The 24,386-nt window shown below is 36.8% G+C and overlaps 1 protein-coding gene across 50 annotated transcripts in view; it reads right to left on the bottom strand.

Moving 5' to 3' along the window:
• The window catches only part of PCM1 (pericentriolar material 1), a 109,048-nt gene extending 84,698 nt beyond the window's left edge, over positions 1–24,350 (bottom strand). For 16 of the 50 annotated variants that reach the window (XR_013397105.1, XR_013397104.1, XM_077943069.1 and 13 more), the window contains exons 1-7: positions 24,147–24,350; positions 22,566–22,633; positions 12,333–12,450; positions 10,665–10,910; positions 9,041–9,310; positions 8,186–8,356; positions 324–501 (exon numbers count right to left, since the gene is read on the bottom strand). Coding sequence is in view for 48 of the 50 variants with exons in the window: in XM_077943069.1 (XP_077799195.1) it covers positions 324–501; positions 8,186–8,356; positions 9,041–9,310; positions 10,665–10,910; positions 12,333–12,428 (961 nt within the window). In the remaining 2 variants the exon portion in view is untranslated. Of the gene's footprint in view, positions 1–323; positions 502–7,883; positions 8,001–8,185; positions 8,357–9,040; positions 9,311–10,664; positions 10,911–12,332; positions 12,451–13,175; positions 13,325–22,565; positions 22,637–24,146 lie in introns of all 50 variants that reach the window. The other 34 variants (XM_077943056.1, XM_077943060.1, XM_077943066.1 and 31 more) reach the window with 5 other exon arrangements.
• Between the last annotated feature and the right edge of the window lie 36 nt (positions 24,351–24,386).

Below are 24,386 nucleotides of genomic sequence, written 5' to 3'. Positions count from 1 at the left end.
AAGGAAATAAATGCATCACAAGCCTTATCAGTCTGAGGTACAAAAACAGAACTACAGCCTGTCTCTTTTACCTCTTAAGGGTACTCTCTGATGAAAAGAAGAGCGATCTGGCTGTCTGCATGGTATAGTATGATGGCCAGGAGTAGTCCCTGCAACCTTTTCTGCATAACCAGAGAAAAGCACAGGAAAGTATAAGCCTCATATAAAGGTTTCTAAACTAGACAACAATCAAGATCTGATTATGCAATAATCAGCATCCACCCTGCAATACAATTATGTATGAGTCTTCCTTGCAAAAAGAATATTCTCAGACTGTGACATACCAGAATCATCCATCACTGCAATAGCTTGCTCTGCTTTATGTTGCAGAGCTAGAAGCGCAGCCTGCCGTCCCTGTAGAGCTCTTAGTTGCTCCTGTTGTTGTAACATTCTTTTTAATAAATCATGTTGTTTCTTCAAATTTTCTATCTCTTCCATAGGCTCCTGCTGAGGATCTCTGGCCTGGAAAATAAGACCAACAATACTCGTATCTGACTATTAAAATCCACGTTGCTGTTTCAACTATCAATGGCAAAGTATACACATTGATAACAAATTATTAAATATACAACCCTAAATATAGTTTTAGCAGACATCAAGAAAAAAGAGTAAGAATAGAATGATAACACAGAGATACAGCCTGCCACTTAAGACTTAGGTAATTTCACAGTAAAAAGCTATATAATCAATGGCTTAGCAGGAATAGGAACGAACAAAAGGAAAAGAAAAAGACACACAAAACATAAAAAAGGCCAAGAGGGATGGGGACACACACACACACACACCCCTAGGCCCCTACAGAAAAGTAGGAGCACATTATGCTGGGTTAATGGGGACACACACACACACACACACACACACACACACACACACACACACACACATATCTAGGCCCCTACAGAAAAGTAGGAGCACATTATGCTGGGTTAATGACCTGAAAGTCTTGTAATCCCAGCACTTTGGGAGGCCAAGGAGGGCAGATCACAAGGTCAGGAGTTTGAGACCAGCCTGACCAACATATGAAACCCCATCTCTACTAAAAATACAAAATTTAGCTGGGTGTGGTGGTGTGCGCCTGTAATCCCAGCTACTCAGGAAGCTGAGGCAGGAGAATCGCTTGAACCCAGGAGGTGGAGATTGCAGTGAGCTGTGACAGACTGCGCCACTGACCGCCAGCCTGGGAGACAGAGCGAGACTCCGTCTCAAAGAAAAAAGAAAAAAAAAAGAACAAAGATTAGAAGTAAAATTTAAAAACAACCACCACCAACCTAGGAAACAGGCACACATACTATTTCTAACAAAGGACTGAAATTTCAAAAATACATTTTTTATTTGATAATCTTATGTAAAAAGATTTTAATTTAATTGTATCACATTATCAGACATATAAGAAAATAACAAATTTTATATTATGTATCAAAGACATCATTATTTTACTCTTAAATTATGCTGATTCATCTGAGTCTGATGACATAAAATGGAAGTAAATACTTCCAAATTCCCTGAAAATGCTAAGAAGTTATCATCTAATCTAAAAGTAGAGGGGATGGATTAAATAAGTGGCACTTACAAAAAATGATGAAATTTTAAGTGTTAATCTTAAAACTGCTCAAAATGTAACCCAACAAGAAAATGGAAAAGCTAAGCAGAGACAAATTTAAATACAACTGGAAACAATATATTACAAGCTAAATTATATATTGAAATGTATACCATAATTGTATTTTTCATCACCAATTTACCTTTTTAAAAGTCTTTTATTTTAAAAGTTCAATGATTTTACCTAATATTTACATAAAATATATCACTTTTGTTTCACTTAGTCAATTTTAAATCTGCACTGCTAACAAATATTGGTTGGGGTTATGTAAATTTTAAATAAACAAATGACTAAAGAGAGCAAAGAAGTTCAAAGATTTCTTTTGAAAGTAAAAATGCACTGATCTACACTTGCTATGCACATTTGATTCCTGGAGAAATTATGGAGCACACAGACGGGCTCAAGAGAAACTCCCTTCTGGGTGACATCCTTTACCAATACTATATAAAAATTTCTTTACCTCCCCACGTAAAACTCATCAGTATTGTGAATAAGCATGAGTAACTGTGGTAGTATTTTACACTTTCACTTGGAAATCAATAAAATAAATAAGTAAACAAATAAGTACAAGGCAAAGAGTTAAATATTCAAGAAAGTTATGATCAAATAGGAAGTTGGCTATAATTAGATTATTTCATGTAAACATCAGAGGTGCCTAGTCAGTGCCTATATATCCTAGACCATCTCTAGACTTCATGAGCATGGGAAACAAATAGGCTACCTGGATTTTGGTAACCCAATATTTATTAGAGATTTTTCTGTTGTCTTGAACCTCTAAAACTGAAACTTTTAATAAATTAAGTATTGTTTACTCAGTTCTCTCCTATCCTATGTAAGGGGAGTTACTTTATAAATATTTACATCCATTTCTGTGGAAATTCATCCTAGTATGGCTTATTTCCAGACAGTTTACATCTTTAGGAAAAAAAAACTTTGAAGGGTAACGGTAATTATCAACAGCTAGCCCTCTCAGAATGCAGCAAAAATAATTTTATAATGATTTCATCAAAGTCAACGGTAAAATGTAAAACCAAACCAAACAGGTACAGATATCAAAGGAATGAGTAAAAAAAAAAATCCCCAGGTTGATCAAATACCCTCTAGCAAAGCATAAATTATAATTAGGAGAAAAAAATTATGCAAATGAGAAAAAAGCATACTTTTTAAAAAGTTCTTTAATCCTTATTAGTCACAAAACTGTGATAACCTAATTATAAAGAATTCTAAGCTATTAAACACAATTATCTTCAGATTTTTCACTAATGCAAAAATGAATTCTCAACAATTTTCAAAATTAGTGAAGTACTACTACTACATAACTTTCACATTCATATAAACATTTCAGACTGATGCTCAGAAAAACTGAGCCAATAGATGGGAGCCTATGATGAAATATACAGAAGAGGAAAAAATAAAAATATCTAGGTAGGAGTAAGAAGATACCAGGAAGATGGCACCTGGCATAGAAATCCAAAAAGGATGCTAGGTGTATATTAATGCTTCAAATACATACTTTTCTTTAAACTTTTTTTGAAAAAGTCACCTTCACCAACTACGTTTTTCGTTTATAGAATAAAAAAATAACTTAGGCATCAAATCCTGAGTTGTAAATATGTAACAGTGCAATGTCAGAGAAGCCTCAATCTTCCTTTCCTCTACTCAACTGAGGTTCCCCTAGTAATTATTAATGGACCCAAATGTATTTTTCCAGCTTCAGATAATTATGTACTTCAATTTCTTAACGTGAAGGGTGAGGAACTGTAAGCCTAGAGAAGATAAAGCTGTGACTTATTCAATGTCACAGTTAAGGGAAATCGGGTTCTTAGGCTCCAGTCTTCTTTACGTCATATTGTCTCCTCCAAATTATGCGCTGGTTTCTAAATACAAAAGTATAAGACATCATATCTGAAGAACCATAGCTAGTTTACAAGACAGGGCAAGCTCACATGAAATAACGAGCAATGATTAAAATAATGGCAAAACACAGGTACAAGGTACAAAGAAAGCTTATAAATTTTAAGAGGTGAGATTAAGTTGGGGGCCATGAGTATAGGAAAATAATGAAGGCATGGCTACTCATAGAAGGCTTTCTTTTGTAAAATTATGCAAGATGTCATCATGTCTTAAAATACTCCGTAAAGTAGAACGTGCCGTTGGTAGGCAGCTCTAGAATATCAATCATTTCATAACATGTGTAAGTCTCAAGGTTGCTTTCAACCCTGAATCTCATGTAAGACCCTCAACTATGTTTTCCGCTATTCTAACAGAAAATACTACATTTTGAAAAGATTCTAAGGAGGAAAAGGGGGTGGGGTGGTGAGAATGACAGTTCCTGCACAGTAGAGAAAAAATAAACACAGGTGGTGGGAATTAAGATTTCTTTCCCTGAAGAAATTAAAATAATTTTGCAAACAGAATACTAACAGAACAACGAGACAGCCTTAAGAATCAACAAAGTCAAACTGGAATAAACACCATAAGCAAATTCAAGACAGAATAGTATTCACCTATAAGGATATTATTCAAAGAAACCTAAAAACAGAAAAGTGGTTTTTAAATTGTATGTAATGCCTTAAGAAAAAAAGAACTGGCAGATACTGTATTAACTGTTAACTCTTAAATTTGCTTGTCACTATTCAGAAGGATTAAAGAGAAGAAACTTCCAAAGGTTACCGATTATGCTTCATGTTTATTTGCTCTTCTCCAATGCTACTAGTTTTTAAAATAATCAGTTACTTTCTTTACTGTTGAACTGGGGAAGCTTTTACTTGATACTTGATGTAGTAAGATTCCCGTAACTAATTTCAAACTGTGCTCCCAAATTCTTGTAGGAACCAGAATAAACAAACACAAAATGCCAAAATATCTAGAGGTTAAGTTTTATCATTTGTAAATAGCCACACACACCCAAAAAAAAAAAAAAAAAACCATAAAATGAGCATGGGAAACAACTAGCCTATCTGGATCTTGGTAAGCCAATATGGGAAAGTGGGAGAGTGTAGTCCTAGGTAATAAACCAGTAATAAAACATATGAAATTAGTCTTACCTATACTCAATTATTAAAATAGTACCTTGCTCCTGCCAACAGATACATGCACTTTTATAAATGATATTTTTATTCAAACTTTTTTTTTTTTGGAGACGGAGTCTCGTTCTGTTGCCCAAGCTGGAGTGCAGTGGCGTGATCTCAGCTCACTGCAACCTCCGCCTCCAGGGTTCACGCGATTCTCCTGCCTCAGCCTCCTGAGTAGCTGGGATTACAGGCTCACACCACCATGCCTGGCTAATTTTTTGTGTATTTTTAGTAGAGACAGGGTTTCACTATGCTGGCCTGACTGGTCTCGATCTCCTGACCTCATGATCCGCCCGCCTCGGCCTCCCAAACTGCTGGGATTTACAGGCATGAGCCACCTTGCCCGGCCTATTCAAACTCTTTTATGTGGAACTACAAAAAGTTGTCTTTAACTCTATCTGGAATGCCATTATGCAAATAATGGAAAATTTAAAAACCTTTTAAAAGAAACACTGCAGAAAAAACAAACAAAACAGAGGCCACCAAGTCAGCTGGATAATCTTTCTATAAAAGCAAAGGAAAGGGGTTTCCAAAAACAAAAATATAAACCAAAAAATCCGATACTAAAGTACCACCTAAATTTCTTTATTTTTATTTATTTATTTTTTTTGAGACAGTCTCACTCAGTCACCCATGCTGGAGTGCAGCGGCTCACTGCAACCTACACCTCCTAGGTTTAAGCGATTCTCCTGCCTCATCCTCCTGAGCAGCTGGGATTACAGGCGTGCGCCACCACGCCCGGCTAATTTTTGTGTTTTTAGTAGAGACAGGGTTTCGCCATGTTGGCCAGGCTGGTCCCGAACCCCTGACCTCAGGTGATCCGCCCGCCTCGGCCTCCCAAAGTGCTAGGATCACCACGCCTGGCCCCATCTACATTTATGAACGCGAATATCAGAAACAAAGGGCAACTGACTGATGGCTGAGGTTTAAGAACATGTTATAAAAAAGGGAATAAATTACATTTCAAAACCTCTGTTAATGTAAATTAAAAACAGCTGTCAGATATAATCCATGGAGAGGTATATAAAAAAGTAGAAAAGAAAAACATTAAGGGACAGAAGTTTACTAAAGCAAATTACAGTATGACAACTATATTAACAATATGTAAGTAATAGCAACAACAGAAAAGCAAATAAAGAAGAAGAAATATGAACAAAAGAAGTGCTCATTTAAAGACTTCCCAAGTTAATATTGGAAAGTATACCTTTGAGGGAAATCCATGTTTTCGGCTATATTTCCTATTAGGCCTCAGTTCCCTGTCATTCTGAGGTCTGTCACCTTTCCCTTTCGGACTTGTAGTAACGTCAATGTCTGAAACCTGTTCTTGTGAAGCTGAATTCCCTAGTTTGTCCTCAATGCATGGCCGAACTCTCAGACTAAAAGATGCCTCCTCCTTTATTAAATAGTGTAGCATATTAATTTCTTAACACAAACTCCTGTTTAACATATAAGCCAGCCTTATAAAACAACTTAAAAAGTACTAGTCTACCTTTAAAAAAAAAAAAATCAATCCACATCCCCCTCCAAGTGGCAGTAAACTTAGTCTTTTTTTTTTTTTTTGAGACGGAGTCTCGCTCTGTCGCCCAGGCTGGAGTGCAGTGGCCGGATCTCAGCTCACTGCAAGCTCCGCCTCCCGGGTTTACACCATTCTCCTGCCTCAGCCTCCCGAGTAGCTGGGACTACAGGCGCCCGCCACCTCGCCCGGCTAGTTTTTTGTATTTTTAGTAGAGACGGGGTTTCACCATGTTAGCCAGGATGGTCTCGATCTCCTGACCTTGTGATCCGCCCGTCTCGGCCTCCCAAAGTGCTGGGATTACAGGCTTGAGCCACTGCGCCCGGCCTAGTAAACTTAGTCTTTTAGGTTTTCTGTAGACTAGACTGTTGCTTACTGTAATTAAGCAAGTACCACACCCTGGGTAATTACCACACTACACAACTGTTAAAGCACATTTTTAACATTTATTCTGCTACATGTTATTAGCCAACTTTCATATCATCATTTTATATTATGAAAGAAACTGTCATCACAATGAATACTTTATACAAATTACAATACATCTACACAAGTTCCCACCCCTTCCCAACAGAATTCCTTTACCCACATTGTCCTAACCCTTTCATTTCTGCTGGAATCTAAGGAAGAAATTATGCCTAGCACCACTGTAAATAGAAAAACAATTTCCCCACAGTAAAATCCATTCTTCAACAACTTTGGCTCTCCAAGTATCTCCTGTTGAAAATAATGTAAAGAAAAGAAATTCAAATTGCCTCTTCAAATTAGGAAGGTCCGGGAAGAGAAAGGAGGCAGGTAAGAACTATGCGGTCAATACTAATAGGAAACAAACCTTCAAATTCCTAATGCTGAATGGCATTTTCAATACCTCAAAACCCGAAGAGATACATGCTTATCCTCTCAAAACAAAAGCTTTACTAATCTGTAATAGGTGTTAAAAGTTTAATAATGCACGGTTATAGGCACACCTGTTTAAAATGCCTAGAAACACCCTAGCATTGAACCACAACAGGTTTTATAAATCTTTCCTCAAAGTTTTGTAAATTACTATTTTTCAGAAAAGCAGTACTTTACTTCAACAAATTTGATTTTGCAAAGTCAGCAATTATAGCATTTTTCTCATTGTGAATAAATCACAATGTAAATGCTATCCTGTCCCATTTACTAGTTTTTATCTCAATTTTTCAGTCATTTGGTTTTGCTCCAGTACTAGGATAGAGTCCAAGAAATGAAAAATTCTGATATCCTTAAGGAGTCCTCAGTGACAAATGAACTTGGTTATTTCCAAAAGACTATATGCTAAGTAATCACTAATGTTGCCTATTGCCCTTAATTCCACCATCAATTTTAACTTGTTTGATGCTTCTTAAAATTAGTGAAGCTTTGCTTAACAAAACAAACTACAAAAACAATGTTTCTATAAATTGAAGATCAAAAATTACATTTTCAAATCAACCATTAAAATTATTTTTAGCGTTAATAAATAAAACTTAACTTCCATGTTTAAATACAGAATACATGCAGCATTAACAATTTGAGGGTTTCTTCCCTGGAATACACTTTTCATTAAGGAACGCCTAGAAAATAACATCTTGAAAACTGGGAGAAAAGTTTAAACCTTCATTTCCAGCACTTTAATTACCAAAAAGCTGCTTACCGTGGTATCTGAAGCCTCAGACTGCACATCTATGTTTAGCGATGTGCTCTCAGCTACAGAACCAGATCCCACAGCTGAATCTATAGTCCGAACATCCTCCTCCTCATTTTCTCTAGCCTGAAATATTTTAGTGGTATAAATCATACAGCTATTAAAATGGGCAATAAAATGTTATAATGGATGGCACGATTTTTTGAAAATATGTTAACTCCTCTGGCGTGGCAACAGAATGTCATCAGTAAATATACACTGAGATACTACAGAAATAACTCAATATACTATTTTAAAAGTCTAATACTTACAAGGATTTTTTTAAGAAATTTCATATATGACTTTTCTTGTTCTTTAAGGTGATCTATTAGATGAGTAAGGCGCTCAACATTAGCAGATCTCTCATTTTTCTCTACAAGATCTTCCCGCATGGAACTAGCTTTAGTAATATAATCACGAATTTGAACAAGCCTGCTTACAATCTGCAGGGGAAATATTTAAAAAAAAAAAAGCATGAAAGCACACAATATATAAAACTGAGGATAATTAGTTCAACAGCAACAGTTTAATTTTTATTTCGAAGATAATGAAAGATACTTGGATTACTGTGTGAATTAATACATGCAAAAAATCGGAATCCAGCTTAGATTTTAATCAAAACATAATTAGTAACACTAAAAACTCCAATCGCTGTCAATTTAAAAATAAATTTAAAAATTTTAATCTACAGTATGTGAAAAATTTTACTTCTACAACTGCACACTAAACTATATAAATTTTCCTAATGTTTACATAAGTTATAAATTATACGTATTATAGTTTTGCAACTACTTTCCAAAAGAATTATATTGCCATTTTTAAACATTCCTACAAAAATCTACTTATCACTTTGCTTCCAATCCCCCTTTACTAAAAACTGGCAATATGCTATATTGCAAATAAACAGAAGCCTTAATTAACCTGAATATGCCATTTCTAAAATTATTTTGGATAAACAGAAATTTACTCTATTTTAAGTAAATCTGGCAGACTAAGGAAGGGGATCAGTGAAGCACTTTAATTCCACCTAACTAAAATTCCTGTGTGCATAACCTAATTTTTTACCTCTTCATGTTAGTATTTTGAGCTTTGTGAAAAGAACGAGCAAAAGAAAGAAATGTTATCACCTGGCTGCTCTCCATTGCAGGTTCTCCCCTCCCATCTTCTTCAGACACCTGACAGTTTTGCAAGAGGTCATTACTTAGAGCAGAAGCAAACAACTCTTTACATTGTGCTGATCCAATCGTTTCTCTGTTTGGGGGACTTGTAGATGCATCTTTGCTCTTGTTAGTATTAATCTGCATAGGCAAAAAGTTGAAGGGCTTTCGGTTTTCACTAAGCTGACGTTTGTTGTTAGCAGCTGTTGCTCTACCTTGAGAATCACTTCCAATGCTTCTCTACATATGAAAAAGAAATCAAATCACACAAACATTAATCTTATGACAAAATTTTGTTTTAACCCCAACGTTCTTAGTTTCACCATCAGATATTGATTCAGAAGGTGCGCACAAACAGCTTTGCAGTAAGAACTGAAAGAGTTTTGGTTCTGTAACAGTCTTTCACTAAAATATGAAAATTTGATTAGCATTTTCTAGACTTCATTTTGTTGAGACAATTCAACCGATGAATATGAACAAGATTAGTCTAAATGAAGTACAGGTTGAGTACTCCTTATCCAAAATACTTCGGACAAGAAGTGTTACGAATTTCACTTTTTTTCAAATTTTGGAATATATGCATAAACATGAGATACATCCTGGGAAAGAGACCTAAGTCTAAACATAAAATCCATTTATGTTTCATATGCACCTTATACACATAATCTGAAGGTAATTTTATACAATATTTTTAACAATTTTGTGCACGAAACAAAGTTTTGATTGTGTTTTCACTGTAGCCCGTCACACAAGGTCAGGTGTGAAATTTTCCACTCATATCGGCACTTAAAAAGTTTTGGATTCTGGAGCATTTCAGATTTTCGTGTTAGGGATGCTCAACATGTCCTAGGACCATGGATCACATTTTAACTCATACTGGTTTTTATTACTTGCTTATAGTATTTTTATAGGCTTTGGACCCAATGAATCAATGTAATTAAAGCTGTGTCTATATGAAGAACTGTCTGAAAAAGTATTCAGCTCAGTGCCTGACAGTTAAGTGTTCAATAATTGATAGATACAAATAAATGATACATGATCATCACCAACATCATTATCCGACTTGAATCTACCTTTCTACATTTTTGGAAATGTGTGTGTCTGTATGACATAAAGATCTGACAGTAAAATATTTGTGAAGAATTTATTATCATTTTTACTTGCTTTTAAGATCTAAACTTTATTTTGGTGATCATAAATAGAAAATAGTTTCATTCTAAACTTGAGGTAACCCACCACATCCCACACTTAGCCAATGATATATATACTAAACTGGAACTTTCCATTACTTAATATCAATTTTATTCAGTTACTAAAAAGCAAAATTTAGTTTCATAGTAAAATCACTTGAGTTAATCATACAACATAGTATAAAGTCCAGAAATACATGTCTTTAGCAAGTTTAGAAATGAGACTTCATTTCCCTCTAAACAACACAGGACCATCCCCAGTGATGAAAATTCTTTTCGTAGGCACAGACACTTTTTTAAAAAGTCACATAAAAACTCAATTTTCTATTCCTAAGACAAATTATTTAATCCATTTCAAGTATTTCTCACAGTAATAACTTGATTTTTAAAAATAATTCACAAACCTGATCTAAATCACTGAAGTTTATCCGCTGTTTCAGTTTCTCTAATTCTGCCTGCTCTGGGACAGACATCTGACTCATGTATCTGCTGTGTGGGAATGTATGTGGAGTCTTCGTTCTTCGCCTTCCAACTCCCGGTGACGACTCCGGAGAAATATCATTAGTTACTCTTTTATCACTTTCTACACCAAACTTTTTCTTATTCTTTTCTGATGATCTATTTGCTTTCTTCTGTTGGCCACCCCAATCCTTTAAAAAAAGTAAAAGAAAAAGTTAACCTGGTCTCTATCAAACCAGGAAAATAGTTTGGTATAATTAAAAAGTTTTGGTCAGTTTTAAAATTAAAAATGACAAAACATTTTTGACAGACTTACACTCCTAAAGACCATTATTTACTTCTATTAACCCATTTTTCCCTCATTACATCTACCCTAATTTTATAGCCCATCCTTCTGAAAATAGATTATTTTCTTATCAAGATCACTAACAAATACAAATCCTCAAATGCCAACCCTAAAATCAATCTGAGTATTTCCAAGAGGATTTTTTACACTGTTATTTTCTATTATAAATAGAGAAATAAATTAAATACCTTTACTGACCTCCTATAAACTCGGTATGTATCATAAAAAGATCTGAAATCCAATCAACCTAGGTTCTAAAACTAATTACTGTTTTCTGAAAAAACACTCCCCTGCGTGACCCTAGGCTATTTATTTCACTTCCTATAGTCTCAGTTTCCTAATCTCTAAAATAGTGTCACCTTCAAAACAGGATTAAAAAGAATTAGTACCTAGCATTTAGCAAGCAATAAATATAACTTTCATTTTTATAGATAAAAATGTACATGATAATAGCTAATATGGAATTACAAAAGTGCTTATAGTTTTAACTGGAAAACATTTTTATTTACTTCATTATACCCACATAACCTAATTCATTCAACAAAAAGGTCTGTAAATTCCCACTTTATCCAATTGGAAGACTCTTTTAGTTACTAGTATAGCAAACCACTTGGGATATTTTCCTTATTTTAACAAAACTCCCTTCTTTACGAATTGTCCTTCCACCCAATCTATGAGTGAATATTTCTGCCAACCTGTTACACTACTTACCTCACCCCATCCTCGCCACAGAAGACTGAAAAAAGAAACATATCTAATCCAAATTAGCAAAATCATACTTTAAAATTTCAAATTGGAACTAAGAGATAACTAGTCAGTACATAACTGCAACCATAATTAAAAACTTTAGAACGACGGGACAGCCACAGTATATCACATGGACCAGAGGAGAGAAAACTGGTCTGTAAAGAGAAAGCTGTGTTAGGCAGATGCACTCAGAAGCAGAGTTAGGGTGGTGAAAATTCTTGACAACTTTCCAATTCCTTCTCCCAGTCCCTTCCTAAAACCCAGCTGCATGCCTTAAACATGATTTCCATAAAAAAACACTTTTACATCTTTATATAATAGTAAATCTTCTTTCTGGCTTAAAAGCTAACTCAATTTGATTTCTGTGTCTTCAATTAATATAGTAAACAGCCCAGGGACCCTTAATATCTTGGCCAGAAAGTGTTTACAAAGAGCATCGGTGAGCTAAATTTGGTCAGGGGGCAAATTGCATTTTAACATTAATAGCCAACAACACACCATGAAGAGTAAGGTATCATACCATATTGTTGAGCCTGTCATCAACATTCTCATTGCTCCAATTTGGTAAATCCTGATCATTCATGCCATCTTCAAAAGGACCTCCTCCTGTGGCCATACTGGCTTTAACAATTAACTCTCTGCAAAACAAGTTAAGAACTGAGCTTTAACACATAAAAACAAACTCGTTTTTTAAATCACTCCAAGAAGTGTAGCAATACAATCATTGAAGCACTGATTTTATGAACTAAAATGAGGCACTGTCAACCACATCACAAACAAACTGATTTAGCTGCAATAGGCATATTATGATTAAAATGAGTTGGTAGTTGGAATGACAGAGAAAGGAAAATCCCTGAATATACCTTATGCGCACTAGTCTGCATACTAAGTAAGATTACTTACTTAATTCAACACAGTCCCAAAAGGTAGAACAATAAGGTAGGAAAAATGTCATAAACAGCTAGAACCAGAACTTCTCTCAGGAAAGAAAGTATCTCTGTTCTGACAATGGACTTGGGATGAAGATGATACTCTGAATACAGGCATTAGTTCTGTGCCAAAGATTCAAAGAGGGGAGAACTGCGCTGCAAGAAACAAGAAGAAAGTTTGGTTTTATTAGGAAGGAAGGTACGATACTAAGATGATAAGAAAGTGGGGAAAGAGAAGCAGGACTAGGGCCAAAAAATCCAAAAGTGCAGTGGCTAGAAGACATTTTAAGAATAGCGATGCTTACTACCCTACTTTAATTTGTATTAGTGCTTTCTCTAAATCTTGTTAAAGACTACCACACTCAAATCCTCCCCATAAAAATGGGGTTTTTGCTTGTATATGTGAAAATCAAGAAAGGGACTGAATTTCATACCTGGGTCAAAGAGATGAGAAAAAGCATCAGCAATGGTGGAAGTAGAGGTTCAAAGGCAGAGATGATCATCAGAAAATAATATTTCTGCATAATCTTGCGGAAGACTTTGGATTTCTACTAGCTGTGGAATTGTACAGGTTGAAGGGGTGCTAGTTGAAAGAGGAGAGGTTGAGATAATTTTATCTAAAATTCAAGGGACAGGAAAAGCCATTAAACTACAAACAAAAGCACTGACACTCGAAAGAGACAGTTTGGCCAAGGTCATTCAGCAAAAAATGGCAATAAAAAATATTAATAGGCTGGTTGCAGCGGCTCATGCCTGTAATTCCAGCACTTTGAGAGGCTGAGATGAGCAGATCACTTGAGATCAGGAGTTCAAGACCAGCCTGGCCAACATGGTGAAACCCCATCTCTACTAAAAATACAAAATTAGCCGGGCATGGTGGCAGGTGCCTGTAATCCCTGCTACTTGGGAGCCTGAGGCAGGAGAACAGAGGAAGCCAAGGTGTAGTGAGTCAAGATTGCGCCATTGTACTCCAGCCTGGGCAACGAGCGAAACTCCATCTCAAAAAAAAAAAAAATTAAAAATTAAAAATTAAATAGTAATAATTATAAAAACCCAAGTTGCTTTAATTCTGAGATCTTAACTCATCCCATTCACTACAGAAAAAATATCAAAAGGATTATCAACTCTGAAAAAGTACAATTTGTCCCACAGATGTTTTCATGCTAGAATATCTATTAGAATAACACATTACATTAACAAATTATATAGCAAATTAAATTTTATCTCAAAAATGATAAAAATTCAACAAAATATTTATTTTAAAAATCTTAAAAATCACAAATACATTGACCATTCCATTATATTTTACTGTTCATTTTTTTAATGAGCATATATTACTTTAATAATTCTCTAAAGAGTTGAAAAGAAGTATATTTTAAACCAATAGTCAACATTATGCTTAAAATAAGACATGAAGGACATCCCTAATAAAGACCAAAATAAAAATGCTACATATCAGTTATTTAGCATTCTTTCAGAAATTCTATCAAGCAGAAAAATATGAAACAAATATTAACAATGAAAAGAGAAAAGGTGGTATTCTTAAAGAGTGTTTTTAAAAATCTAGAGAACATCAAAATATCACCAATACCACTTAGAAAACATAATGGGGAAAAAACGATGCCACTCATAATGGTGACAAATATATAAAATGTCTACGAATAATAAATTGGCTTCATGTCAAGAAGCACTATTAAACTCTATAAAACAATATGGGAGAAAAAATGTGAATAAGTAGAAAAAGTATCTTCCATGATGGGAAAGTAAATATTACAATCAATCACTTTTTCTAAATGTATATTGGCTTAATTTAATTCCAATTAAGATTCCACTGGAATTCTCCTTAGAACTTGACAATTCTAAAATTTATCTGGAAGAATGAATAAGTCAGAAAAAAAGCTACCATCTGTAAAATAAAAGCAAGAATAGCAACAGAGGTCAGGAGGTTAGAAAGCTAATCCAAGTTAGCTGTCTATATAGTTTCAACAATGCCGTCTATATGGTTAAATTAGTACTAGCTGAGGAACAAAAACACTCAAATACATGCAATCAGAAAAATGTGGTTAAGAAAAATTAGTAACAGCTAACACATTTTATTTTGTTTACTATATGCCAAACACCATGCTAAAATATTTTATGTCCATTATGTCATTTAACCCTCACAACAATTCTATGATGTAGGAGTGAGCAATTTGCTAACAGATCTGAAAACCACACATTTAGAGCTTTAACAGTTTTTCTTAGTATTCTTCACCTCAGTCACAGAAGAGAGAAAAAAATGGTTTGAGTCACTACTTTCTCAATTCTCCCAAGGATAGTACATATCCAGAACCATCCATCCCAGACACATAGAAAAAAAGTGAATTCACAGTAAACAACAGATGCCTTAGGGTATTAGAGTTTAATTCTCTCCCAACTGAGAAAGGCTGCCTTATATCACACCATCAAAATAGTCAAAGATTAAAACAGAATTTTAAACATAAGATTTGTAAAAGACAAGAAAATGGAATGCTTTTTAAAACAGAGAACTTACTAAATTGAGAACACAAAGAAATAAAAAATAAAAAGTTCAACAGATTTTATTCATATAAAAGTAAATCCTAAGTGTGCTGAGAATAGTAAATGAGAGCTTGGGAGAAAAAAAATCTGAAAGAGACATGAAGTATAGTTAATACCTTTGTTATACAGAGAATTTGTTTTAAAAAAATAAAACTGGAGAAATACAAGCAAAACAAGTAGTTTGCAAAAAAAAAAAAACACGAATATATAAAGTCCAGTTGCAAATTAAAATAAACTATTACATTTGCTAACTTTCATATAAATTACATATTATCTAATTCTCACGGTAGTAAAGGGAAAATGAAATTCTCTGACACTATATTGAGAATATAAACCAGAATAACATTTCTGGAAAGCATTTAGGCAATACTGTAGCAAGAACTAAAACTGAGTTTTTGACGTAGTAATTCTGCCTCTTCATAAGTAATCTGAGAAAACAACCTTAAATGTGGTGGAAAGAACTATAATGAAGTTATTATAATTGTGATAAATTAAAATATAACACTAAACGTCAAAGGACAAAAATCAATGCTTTTAGGCAAACTGTACTACACCTGCAGGGTAGAATACTAAGTACCCTTCAAAATATGTAATTATGAAGACTGGACAATATAACCTGTCGTTATATCATGGAAAAAGTAATATAAAAAAGTAAAACAGCTGTATAAAAAATTATATATAAATTTTTTTAAACAAAGCTAAGAAACTTTATTAAAATGCTTTCACAAAAGCAATTATTGGTTACAGGGTAGGCACTGGTGATCTTTCTTCTTTTTTCGGTCTCATGTATTTTCAGGAAACAGTTTACATAATTATTTATACTAGAAATATACTTTAAAACTTTAAAAAAGAATTAATATCCAGAGAAGTACACACAGTGAACCAAAATGACTAATTTAAATAAAATATTTTGCAACTACTGTTTTCTACATATCACATAATTTGTAATATTGAAGAATAAAACAAGCATGCAATAGAAGTGATGCCATATTTAAAACTACTAAAAGCAATTGCTTTGAAACATAAATTGGAAGGGAAAATTAAGACATTTAAGTCAAAATTATTACATATCATTTTTATCTTAAAAGAGTATGTTAGCTACACTTTCTATCAATAGAATAATGAAGCAACAGTAAAGTAAGATAAATGTATTAAGAATGTATCTCGGCCGAGGTGCATGTATCAAGAGGTCAGGAGTTTGAGACCAGCCTGGCCAACATAATGAAATCCCATTTCTTCTAAAAATACAAAAATTAGCCAGGCACGGAGGCACATGCCTGCAGTCCTAGCTACTATGGAGGCTAAGGCAGAAGAATCAATTGAACCCGGGAGGCGGAGGTTGCAGTGTGCTGAGATCACGCCACTGCGCTCCAGCCTGGGCAAGAGCAAGACTCCATCTTAAAAAAAAAAAAAAAAACTAGAAAGAATGTTTTACCTTCTATTTTCCTATTACAATAAATTCCCCCTAAAATGCAGAGCTTGTTCCAAAGACCTATTTCTGGTTAATGACTTTGAACACTACTAAAATAAGGTTTTAAAACAATTTTAAAACTGTACACTGTAATTCGTTTGAGAAAAATAGATTTTTTTTTCAATTATTTTAAAAGAAAAATTAGTAAAATCTTATCTAGTAAGTTGGTAAAATAAACAATTTCATCCACTATTACACTGTGACCGCCATGGGGGTAGAATACTTTATAACTTAATAATGATGATACCAAATGTGTTTAAAAGGCACGGTATTAGTATGCCTTTAAACAGTAAAACTGTAAGTATGAAGCTAAAGAAATTATTGCATATGGATCAATTCTTAACGTATTAACATTCACAACATTTCCCAAAAATTTTAAGTATCTCCCTCATAAGAGGTAACAGCATGTTATTTCTCTCTTCTTTATGCTAACCTCTTTAACCACCTCAATGTCACCATTAAAAATACAGGATCTCTGCCTTCTAAATTTTATTCTGCAAACACATTAATGTAAACTAGTATTCAGAAGTACAGAAAGTATTCCAATAACAAAAAGACTAAGGATGTACAGAATACCAATTCAAGCAAAATTTCTGGGCAGCATCAACAGAACTTGGTGACTATAGTTCCCCCTTGCTGCAGTTTTGTATTGCAGGATTATAGTTACCCACACTCAACCATGGTCAGAAAACAGGTGAGTACAGTATAATACGTTATTCTCAGCGACAAAGACCACATTCTTATAACTTTTATTGCAGTATATTGTTGTGACTATTCTATCTTATTAGTTGTTAACCTTTTACTCTGCCTAATATATAAACTTTATCACAGTATGTACATACAGGAAACAACATACACACAGAGTTTAGTACTACCCACAGTTTCAGGCATGCACTGGGGGTCTATGGAAGGTATCCCTACAGAAAAGGGCAAACTACTGTATTATGACGTGGGCGTTAAGGAAGTGGAGTTAAAGGATAAACCCTAGGTCGCTAGAAACTGCGTATGTGACACACAGTTAAACTGATTAGAAAAGCAACAAGTTTTCTTTGTTGAGAGATGATAAGTTCAAGTTATAAAAATGCTGAGTTTGAGGTGCCTATAGTGCACCCAATTAAACTGTCTAGTTGACAAATAGTGACCTATCTCTCAAGAGAGAAATCAGGGCTGGAGAGTCATCCACTCAAAAAGTGGGACAGAGGACTCAGGGAGACAATAAAGAGTAAGAAAAGACCAGATCTTAAATACACTGGTATTAAATAGAGAGGCAGAGGAAAAGGACATACTAATATACCAATGAGGTACAGAAAGATAGGAGGGAAACCAGGAGAGCCTGTCAAAAGGGGAAAAGTATATCAAGGAGAATGTGATAAGAAACCAAACAGTTACCTTGCCAGATAAAAGAAGGACTGAGAAGTATCGTCCTGGATTTAGCAACACGGTTACTGTTGACCTTGGTGAGAAGTTTCAGCAGGGGTGGTGAGGGTTAATTCCGTAACTGGAATGTATTATTGGGAGGAAGGGGAATAATAAAGGAAGTAATTAGCTAACATTTTTAAGCAATCAGCCTATGATGAGAAGCAAGCAGAGACAGTCATAAAGAAAGTTTTATTAAAACGGAAGTATCGAGTATGTTTACAATGTGTCGGTAAGCAGGGAGATACTGGTCAGGTGTGGTGGCTCATGCTTGTAATCCCAGCACTTTGGGAGGCCGAGGCAGGTGGGTCACCTGAGCCAGGAGTTTGAGACCAGCCTGTCCAAAATGGCAAAACCCTATCTCCACTAAAAATACAAAAATTAGCCAGGTGTGGTGGCACATGCCTGTAACCCCAGCTACTCAGGAGGCTGAGGCAGGAGAATAGCTTGAACCCAGGAGGCGGAGGTTACAGTGAGCTGAGATTGTGCCATGGCACTCCAGCCCGGGCAAAAAGAGAGAAGTTCCATCTCACCAAAAAAAAAAAAAAAAAGAGGGAGATACTAAAAATGCAGAAGAGAAAGGAGATAAGCAACTAGCATGTGGGCTCTGAGAAACCGGGGGCCACTGGGATCCAGAGCAAAAGACAAACGATTAGCTTTAGACAGGAACAGGAACACCTCTTTAACTGAAAAAAACAAGAAAGGATGGAATCGGTTGTAGGCTGGCTAGCAGCTGTGGTGGTAGGAAACCAAGGGTGCTCCTAAGTGTTGTGAAGTAGGAAGGACTGTACATTAAGTGTGAGGGTGAGACAGCAGTGTCTGCGAGATCGTAGAAAAGTAGGAAAAGGAGAATGACTCTCAACAGCAGTACAGACTCAGGGAAGTGAGAGACTATTCACTGATGTAACAAGTACTACAAATATTTTTTTCCAGCAGTGCTCATAAGCCTCAATATAAACACTCCACTGAATTCATCCAAGGTTGAAATTTTGCCAGGCAAGTTTAACAGAAAGACAGTAAGATAAGAAAGTTGAAGCTATAAGAAAACAATTGGTAGAAGTAATTGATGACAGTACTATGGGCAGCTGAATGGGGATAAAAATAAAATCGTTCTACTTTAAACACACATTTCTACTCATGCTATGCTTTACTAAACAAAGTTGAAACTATTATTTCCAAGTTTCATTTAGCTATTTTTGACAGCCTTAGTGGGCTTATCTTTTATACAAAGACACAAAAATGAAAATATACTATGGCAGTATTAAGCTACTTTCAATGACTAATTTTTTTTTTTTTTTTTAAAAGAAAATCCTGTTAGACTGGGCGCAGTAGCTCACGCCTGTAATCCCAGCACTTTGGGAAGCCAAGGTGGGTGGATCACGAGGTCAGGAGTTGAAGACTAGCCTGACCAACATGGTGAAACCCTGTCTCTACTAAAAATACAAAAATTAGTCAGACGTGGTGGCATGTGCCTGTCATTCCAGCTACTTGGGAGGCTGAGGCAGAAGAATCCCCTGAACCTGGGAGGCAGAGGTTGCAGTGAGCCGAGACTGTGCCACTACACTCCAGCCTGAGTGACAAAGCAGACTCCATCACAAAAAAAAAGAATATCCTGTTGCAGGATTCCTACTACAGACATATTATGATAGAGTATCACAGTATTAATTACCATGAAAATACCTACGACTACAGTTTACCTCTCAAATAAGAATATAAGGTAAAGAACAAATTCAAAGTAATCGAATAATCAGGCCAGATGCAGTGGCTCATGCCTGTGATTCCAGAACTTTGGGAAGCCAAGGCGGGCGCATCACTTGATTCGCCTGGTCAACGTGGCGAAACCCTGTCTCTACTAAAAATGCAAATATTAGCCATGTGTGGTGGGGCACACCTGTAATCCCAGCTGTTTGGAAGACTGAGTAAGGAGAATTAATTGCTTGAACTCAGGAGGAGGGGGTTGTAGTGAGCCAAGATGGCACCACTGCACTCCAGCCTGGACAATAGAGCAAGACTCTGTCTCCAAAAAAAAAAAAAAAACCCAAAGTAATCAGTAAAGAAAAAAATTATTTTTTTCTCAAACGGCATTAAATTACTCATAGTCCCCTCTGAAAATATCTATCCAAGACATTCTTGTAATTTTCCTGACAGTAACTGGCTCATGGTTTCACACTCTACTTCATTCCTTACTTTCATGACCTAAACACTTGCAATGACTTTTCTAAGACTCTGGCCTCAATTCCAATATCCATCTCATCTTCTCTATTCCAATACTGAACTGATCATTTGTTCGGGATCCTGAACTTCTGAAGTTCCTCTTTCTGATCATAAGTTTTTGCATTCTACTTCTCTCACTTTATTCCTGCTGAAACTGCTCTTAGCCTTCCTGAATACTAACAGCCCCTTAATCATTTCTCTCTCCCTGAATCCACCAATCCCTTGATTCCTTACTCAAACCCAAACCCAAGTAAGTCATTCCAAAAAAGCCTTGCTAGCTAGCAACCTTCACTTCCTCACCTACTTGCCTACTGTGTCAACTCAATTCTGGTTAAACCCCACCATCTGTTTTCTCTGCTACTATTCTTAAGCTGTCAAAAAGTGGGAAAATAGTCATAAAACGGCATTAACTGTGATCACTATTAAGGGATGCTACACTCCACATAACACATATACTTTTAAAATGTAAGTTTACTCCATGAGGTAAGGCACCCTGTCTGTTTTGCACACTGCTGTATCTCTAGTACTGTAGCTATTACACAGCACGCTGCAAGGCACTCAATCAAATCTGTAAAAATGAAAGTACTGCTATGTATCTCCGGTTGCCTTCTTAGTTCTCTACTGTGAATCTCACAGCCTTACTACTTTCTCCAAGTCTCAAATCCACTTTCCTCCTTCAGAAGAAAATGGCCAAATCTCCTATTGAAAAAACCCGGGTTTTCCAATTTAACTCAATTACCCTTTATTTTTATTCCTCTTATCCATCATCTTCCCCAATGTGCTAAAAGGAAAATTTTATAACTAATTTTATAATTATTGTTTATTTTACTAAAGCCTACCATACAGCAATCACTCTAGTATTAACTCTCATACACACTCACATGTGACCTTTCCCTTGAGTTCCATTTTTCTTGCCTTGTTTTGTTAGTCTTCCAATTTAAAAAAAACCCACTGAGAAGTATAAATAAGATACCCGTCAACTACCTATTTGTACTTTCTCATAAGTCTCATTTCATATCCTCACAGGAGAGCTATAAAATAAAAATCTGTCTGCTTTTGTGGAAAGTAAGAATATATATTAATTTCTACCAAAAATTTTTTTTTTTTTTTTTTTTAAGATGGAGTCTTGCTCTGTCGTCCAGGCTGGAGCGCAGTGGCACAATGTGAGCTCACTGCAACCTCCCCCTCCCAGGTTCACGCCATTTTCCTGCCTCTGCCTCCAGAGTAGCTGGGACTACAGGCGCCTGCCATCACGCCCGGCTAATCTTTTTTGTATTTTTAGTAGAGACGGGGTTTCACCATGTTAGTCAGGATAGTCTCAATCTCCTGACCTCCTCATTCGCCCACCTCAGCCTCCCAAAGTGCTGGGATTATAGGCGTAAGCCACCACATCCAGCCGATTTCTACAAAATTTTCAAAATGAACTTTCTCAAAATTTTAACAGTAGAATTAAATGTAGCTTATTTCTTTCTGAAGTTTTTTTATGAAGAGATATTATTTCTAAAAAGCTTTTAACAAACTTCTAATTATCTTTTAGTCATTTTTCCAAACTGTCCTTTGCAAACAATTATTTAACTTCTCCTAGTAAACTTACATTCTACAGCACTGACTTTATTCTACTGGACAGAGAATACCTTTATGTCACTTGCATGTGACTATGCACTAAAAGTAATGTTTAAAGTAATTTTATACCAGGAAAGGGAGATTGAAGTATAAAAAAGAATAATAAAGTAATTTCAAACAACTAAACTTCGGCCAAGGTATAACAAGTTCAAAAAGTAGAGTTCATGAACAGCCAATTAATAGGAATGTTGTAGAAGAGAACCCGAGATTAAATGGATTTGGTAAGAGAGGCTATTCAGTTACAGGACAAATTCAAACAGGTTAAAAAATTCTGAGAAAACAAATAAATTTCAAACGGTACTGCATAAACCATTCTAGTACTTAATAATTAGGAATGACACGGCCTTTCCTAACAAAGACATACGGGCAGGCCAAAGCAGCATGCCGAAAAGCAGAGCAAACAGGGCGGTGAACCCAGAATGTTTGTTTACTAAGCAGAGAGGGTCCTCAGTCATGCACTGTTATTTTGATAGCAGTGTCCACCATAAAGTCGTCTTCAACTCTAATACAAAGGACAATACAGATGATAATGTCAAATTACCTGTTTAGAAACTAGTTTTTGCAGCTCAGAAACTGCTCCTTTCCTGCTCCACACTTCAAAGCTGTTTCCTGCTTAGGATTAAAAATATGTATCACTTAAGTAAATTACTTACACTACGAAATATAGAATAACAAATACGACAGTTTTGGTCTAAAATAGGTTTAGAAAGATCAAAAGAAGGGAACAAATATAATTTATCCATATTTTAAAGTTACCTGAATTCTTTTGGAAAATAGTGTGATATGCATTAATGCTTAAATCCTCCAAACTTCTAAAATCCTACCAAACAGCAAAGTAGTATCTACTTCGGAACAGTATAACAAAGATGGTTAGCCCTAATTATCCTTTAATAGTCTATACCAAAGTTTACTCCTTTGATTGATCGAGCTTCCTGTTACTCAAACTATTTAAGAACCTCGTATATCCGATGATTTTAAAATGCTCTTTTAAAAGCTATTGTACTTCACAATAAAATAACCTTTTCACTACATAAATACTAGGTTTACCTTCAATTCAAAAACTCTGCATTATATTGGTGTTCAGTGGCCCTCACCAGGAAGGTGCTAGGGAAAGAAAGGAGCAGGTGCACCCGAGGCTCTACAACACCCACTCCCGTAACCAGAGAACACCAGCAGGTGGAGTCTGGAAAGCAGTTATGGGGCGGGGGTGGTAGGGGCGCCCAGAAAGCCCGCTTCTTCCAGCGCCCAAACACGAACATTCACCCGTAAGACACACGATACAGACCTCAGCCCGGCCAAAAAAATAAAATAAAATAAACCAGGCGAGTTCCTGGGGAGTGGTCTGAGGGATGCAAAGTTGGCGCGCCCAGCCTCCCTGGCGTGGCCTAATCCCCAAACGTCAGTTTCTGCAAACCAAGCAACGTTTCCCCCAGTCCCACTTGGCATTTACTCTTTCCCGGTTCTAGGCCCAATTCTAACTAGATCTGCAGGAAAGGAGAAAAAAGGGGCAATAGTAACTACATTAACATTCCCAGGAACGCCTTCCCCGGCCCCTCGGCTCCTACAGCACCGAGACGGCGGAAATCCTGCAGCTCAAAACCCAACTGCAACTCTTCAGAGTCGCGTCGCTCCTCATCCGCCCTTCTGCACCCCAACTCTGGACACCGAGAGCTCCACAGAATAAAACAGGAGGGAACGCGGGGATGAACTATGGCCACCAAGGCCTGTTTCTCTGAGAACTCGACCCGGTTCCCCTGGCACCCAAACCAGAGCCCCTGCTCCGCTTCCTCCGCCCGCAAGGGGCATTCCCGGAGCCACTGGGACGCGGGGCGGCCTACCCGGCAGGGCCAGCAAGAGGGGCGAGGAGGCAAGAAGGGGGTCCTGTAGTCACCAACGCGTCCCGAGGTGCTCACCCGGGGATTCCGGCGGTCGGTCCTGAGGGAGGGGGCGGACTGTCCGCCTCGGGCACAGGAAGCCCAGGGCAGGAAGACCCGAGAGCCTAGCGAGGAGGCGTGGGCCCGTGGCCAGACCCAACAGGGCCAAGTGTCCCGGAGCCGTTACTCTCCCGCCCCTGGGGCGCGCCGCCCTCGGTTGCCAAGGGCTGGGGACGCGCAGGCATTACCTCTACAAGCAGCAGCCTCTCCCGTCAAGGGCGGAGCGGCGGTCAGCCCCCACGACCCGCCACCGGCAGCGGTCAGCCCTTGGAGACCGCAGCAGAGAGGCCCACACGTTTCCTGGCTGCCTTGGCGCCAATGGCCGCCTTTTCGACCTCAGCTACGCAGCGCCAACCGCCGCAGCCACCGCCATCTTAGGCTCTCATTGTGGTGGGAGAAGAGGGGCGGGGGGACTGCAGAGGGGGGAA

Source organism: Macaca mulatta, chromosome 8 (genome assembly GCF_049350105.2).
Source record: "Macaca mulatta isolate MMU2019108-1 chromosome 8, T2T-MMU8v2.0, whole genome shotgun sequence".
In the NCBI taxonomy this organism is placed as follows: domain Eukaryota; kingdom Metazoa; phylum Chordata; class Mammalia; order Primates; family Cercopithecidae; genus Macaca; species Macaca mulatta.
The sequence above is the reverse complement of the archived record's forward strand: the minus strand, read 5'-3'. Positions and strand labels throughout refer to the sequence as shown.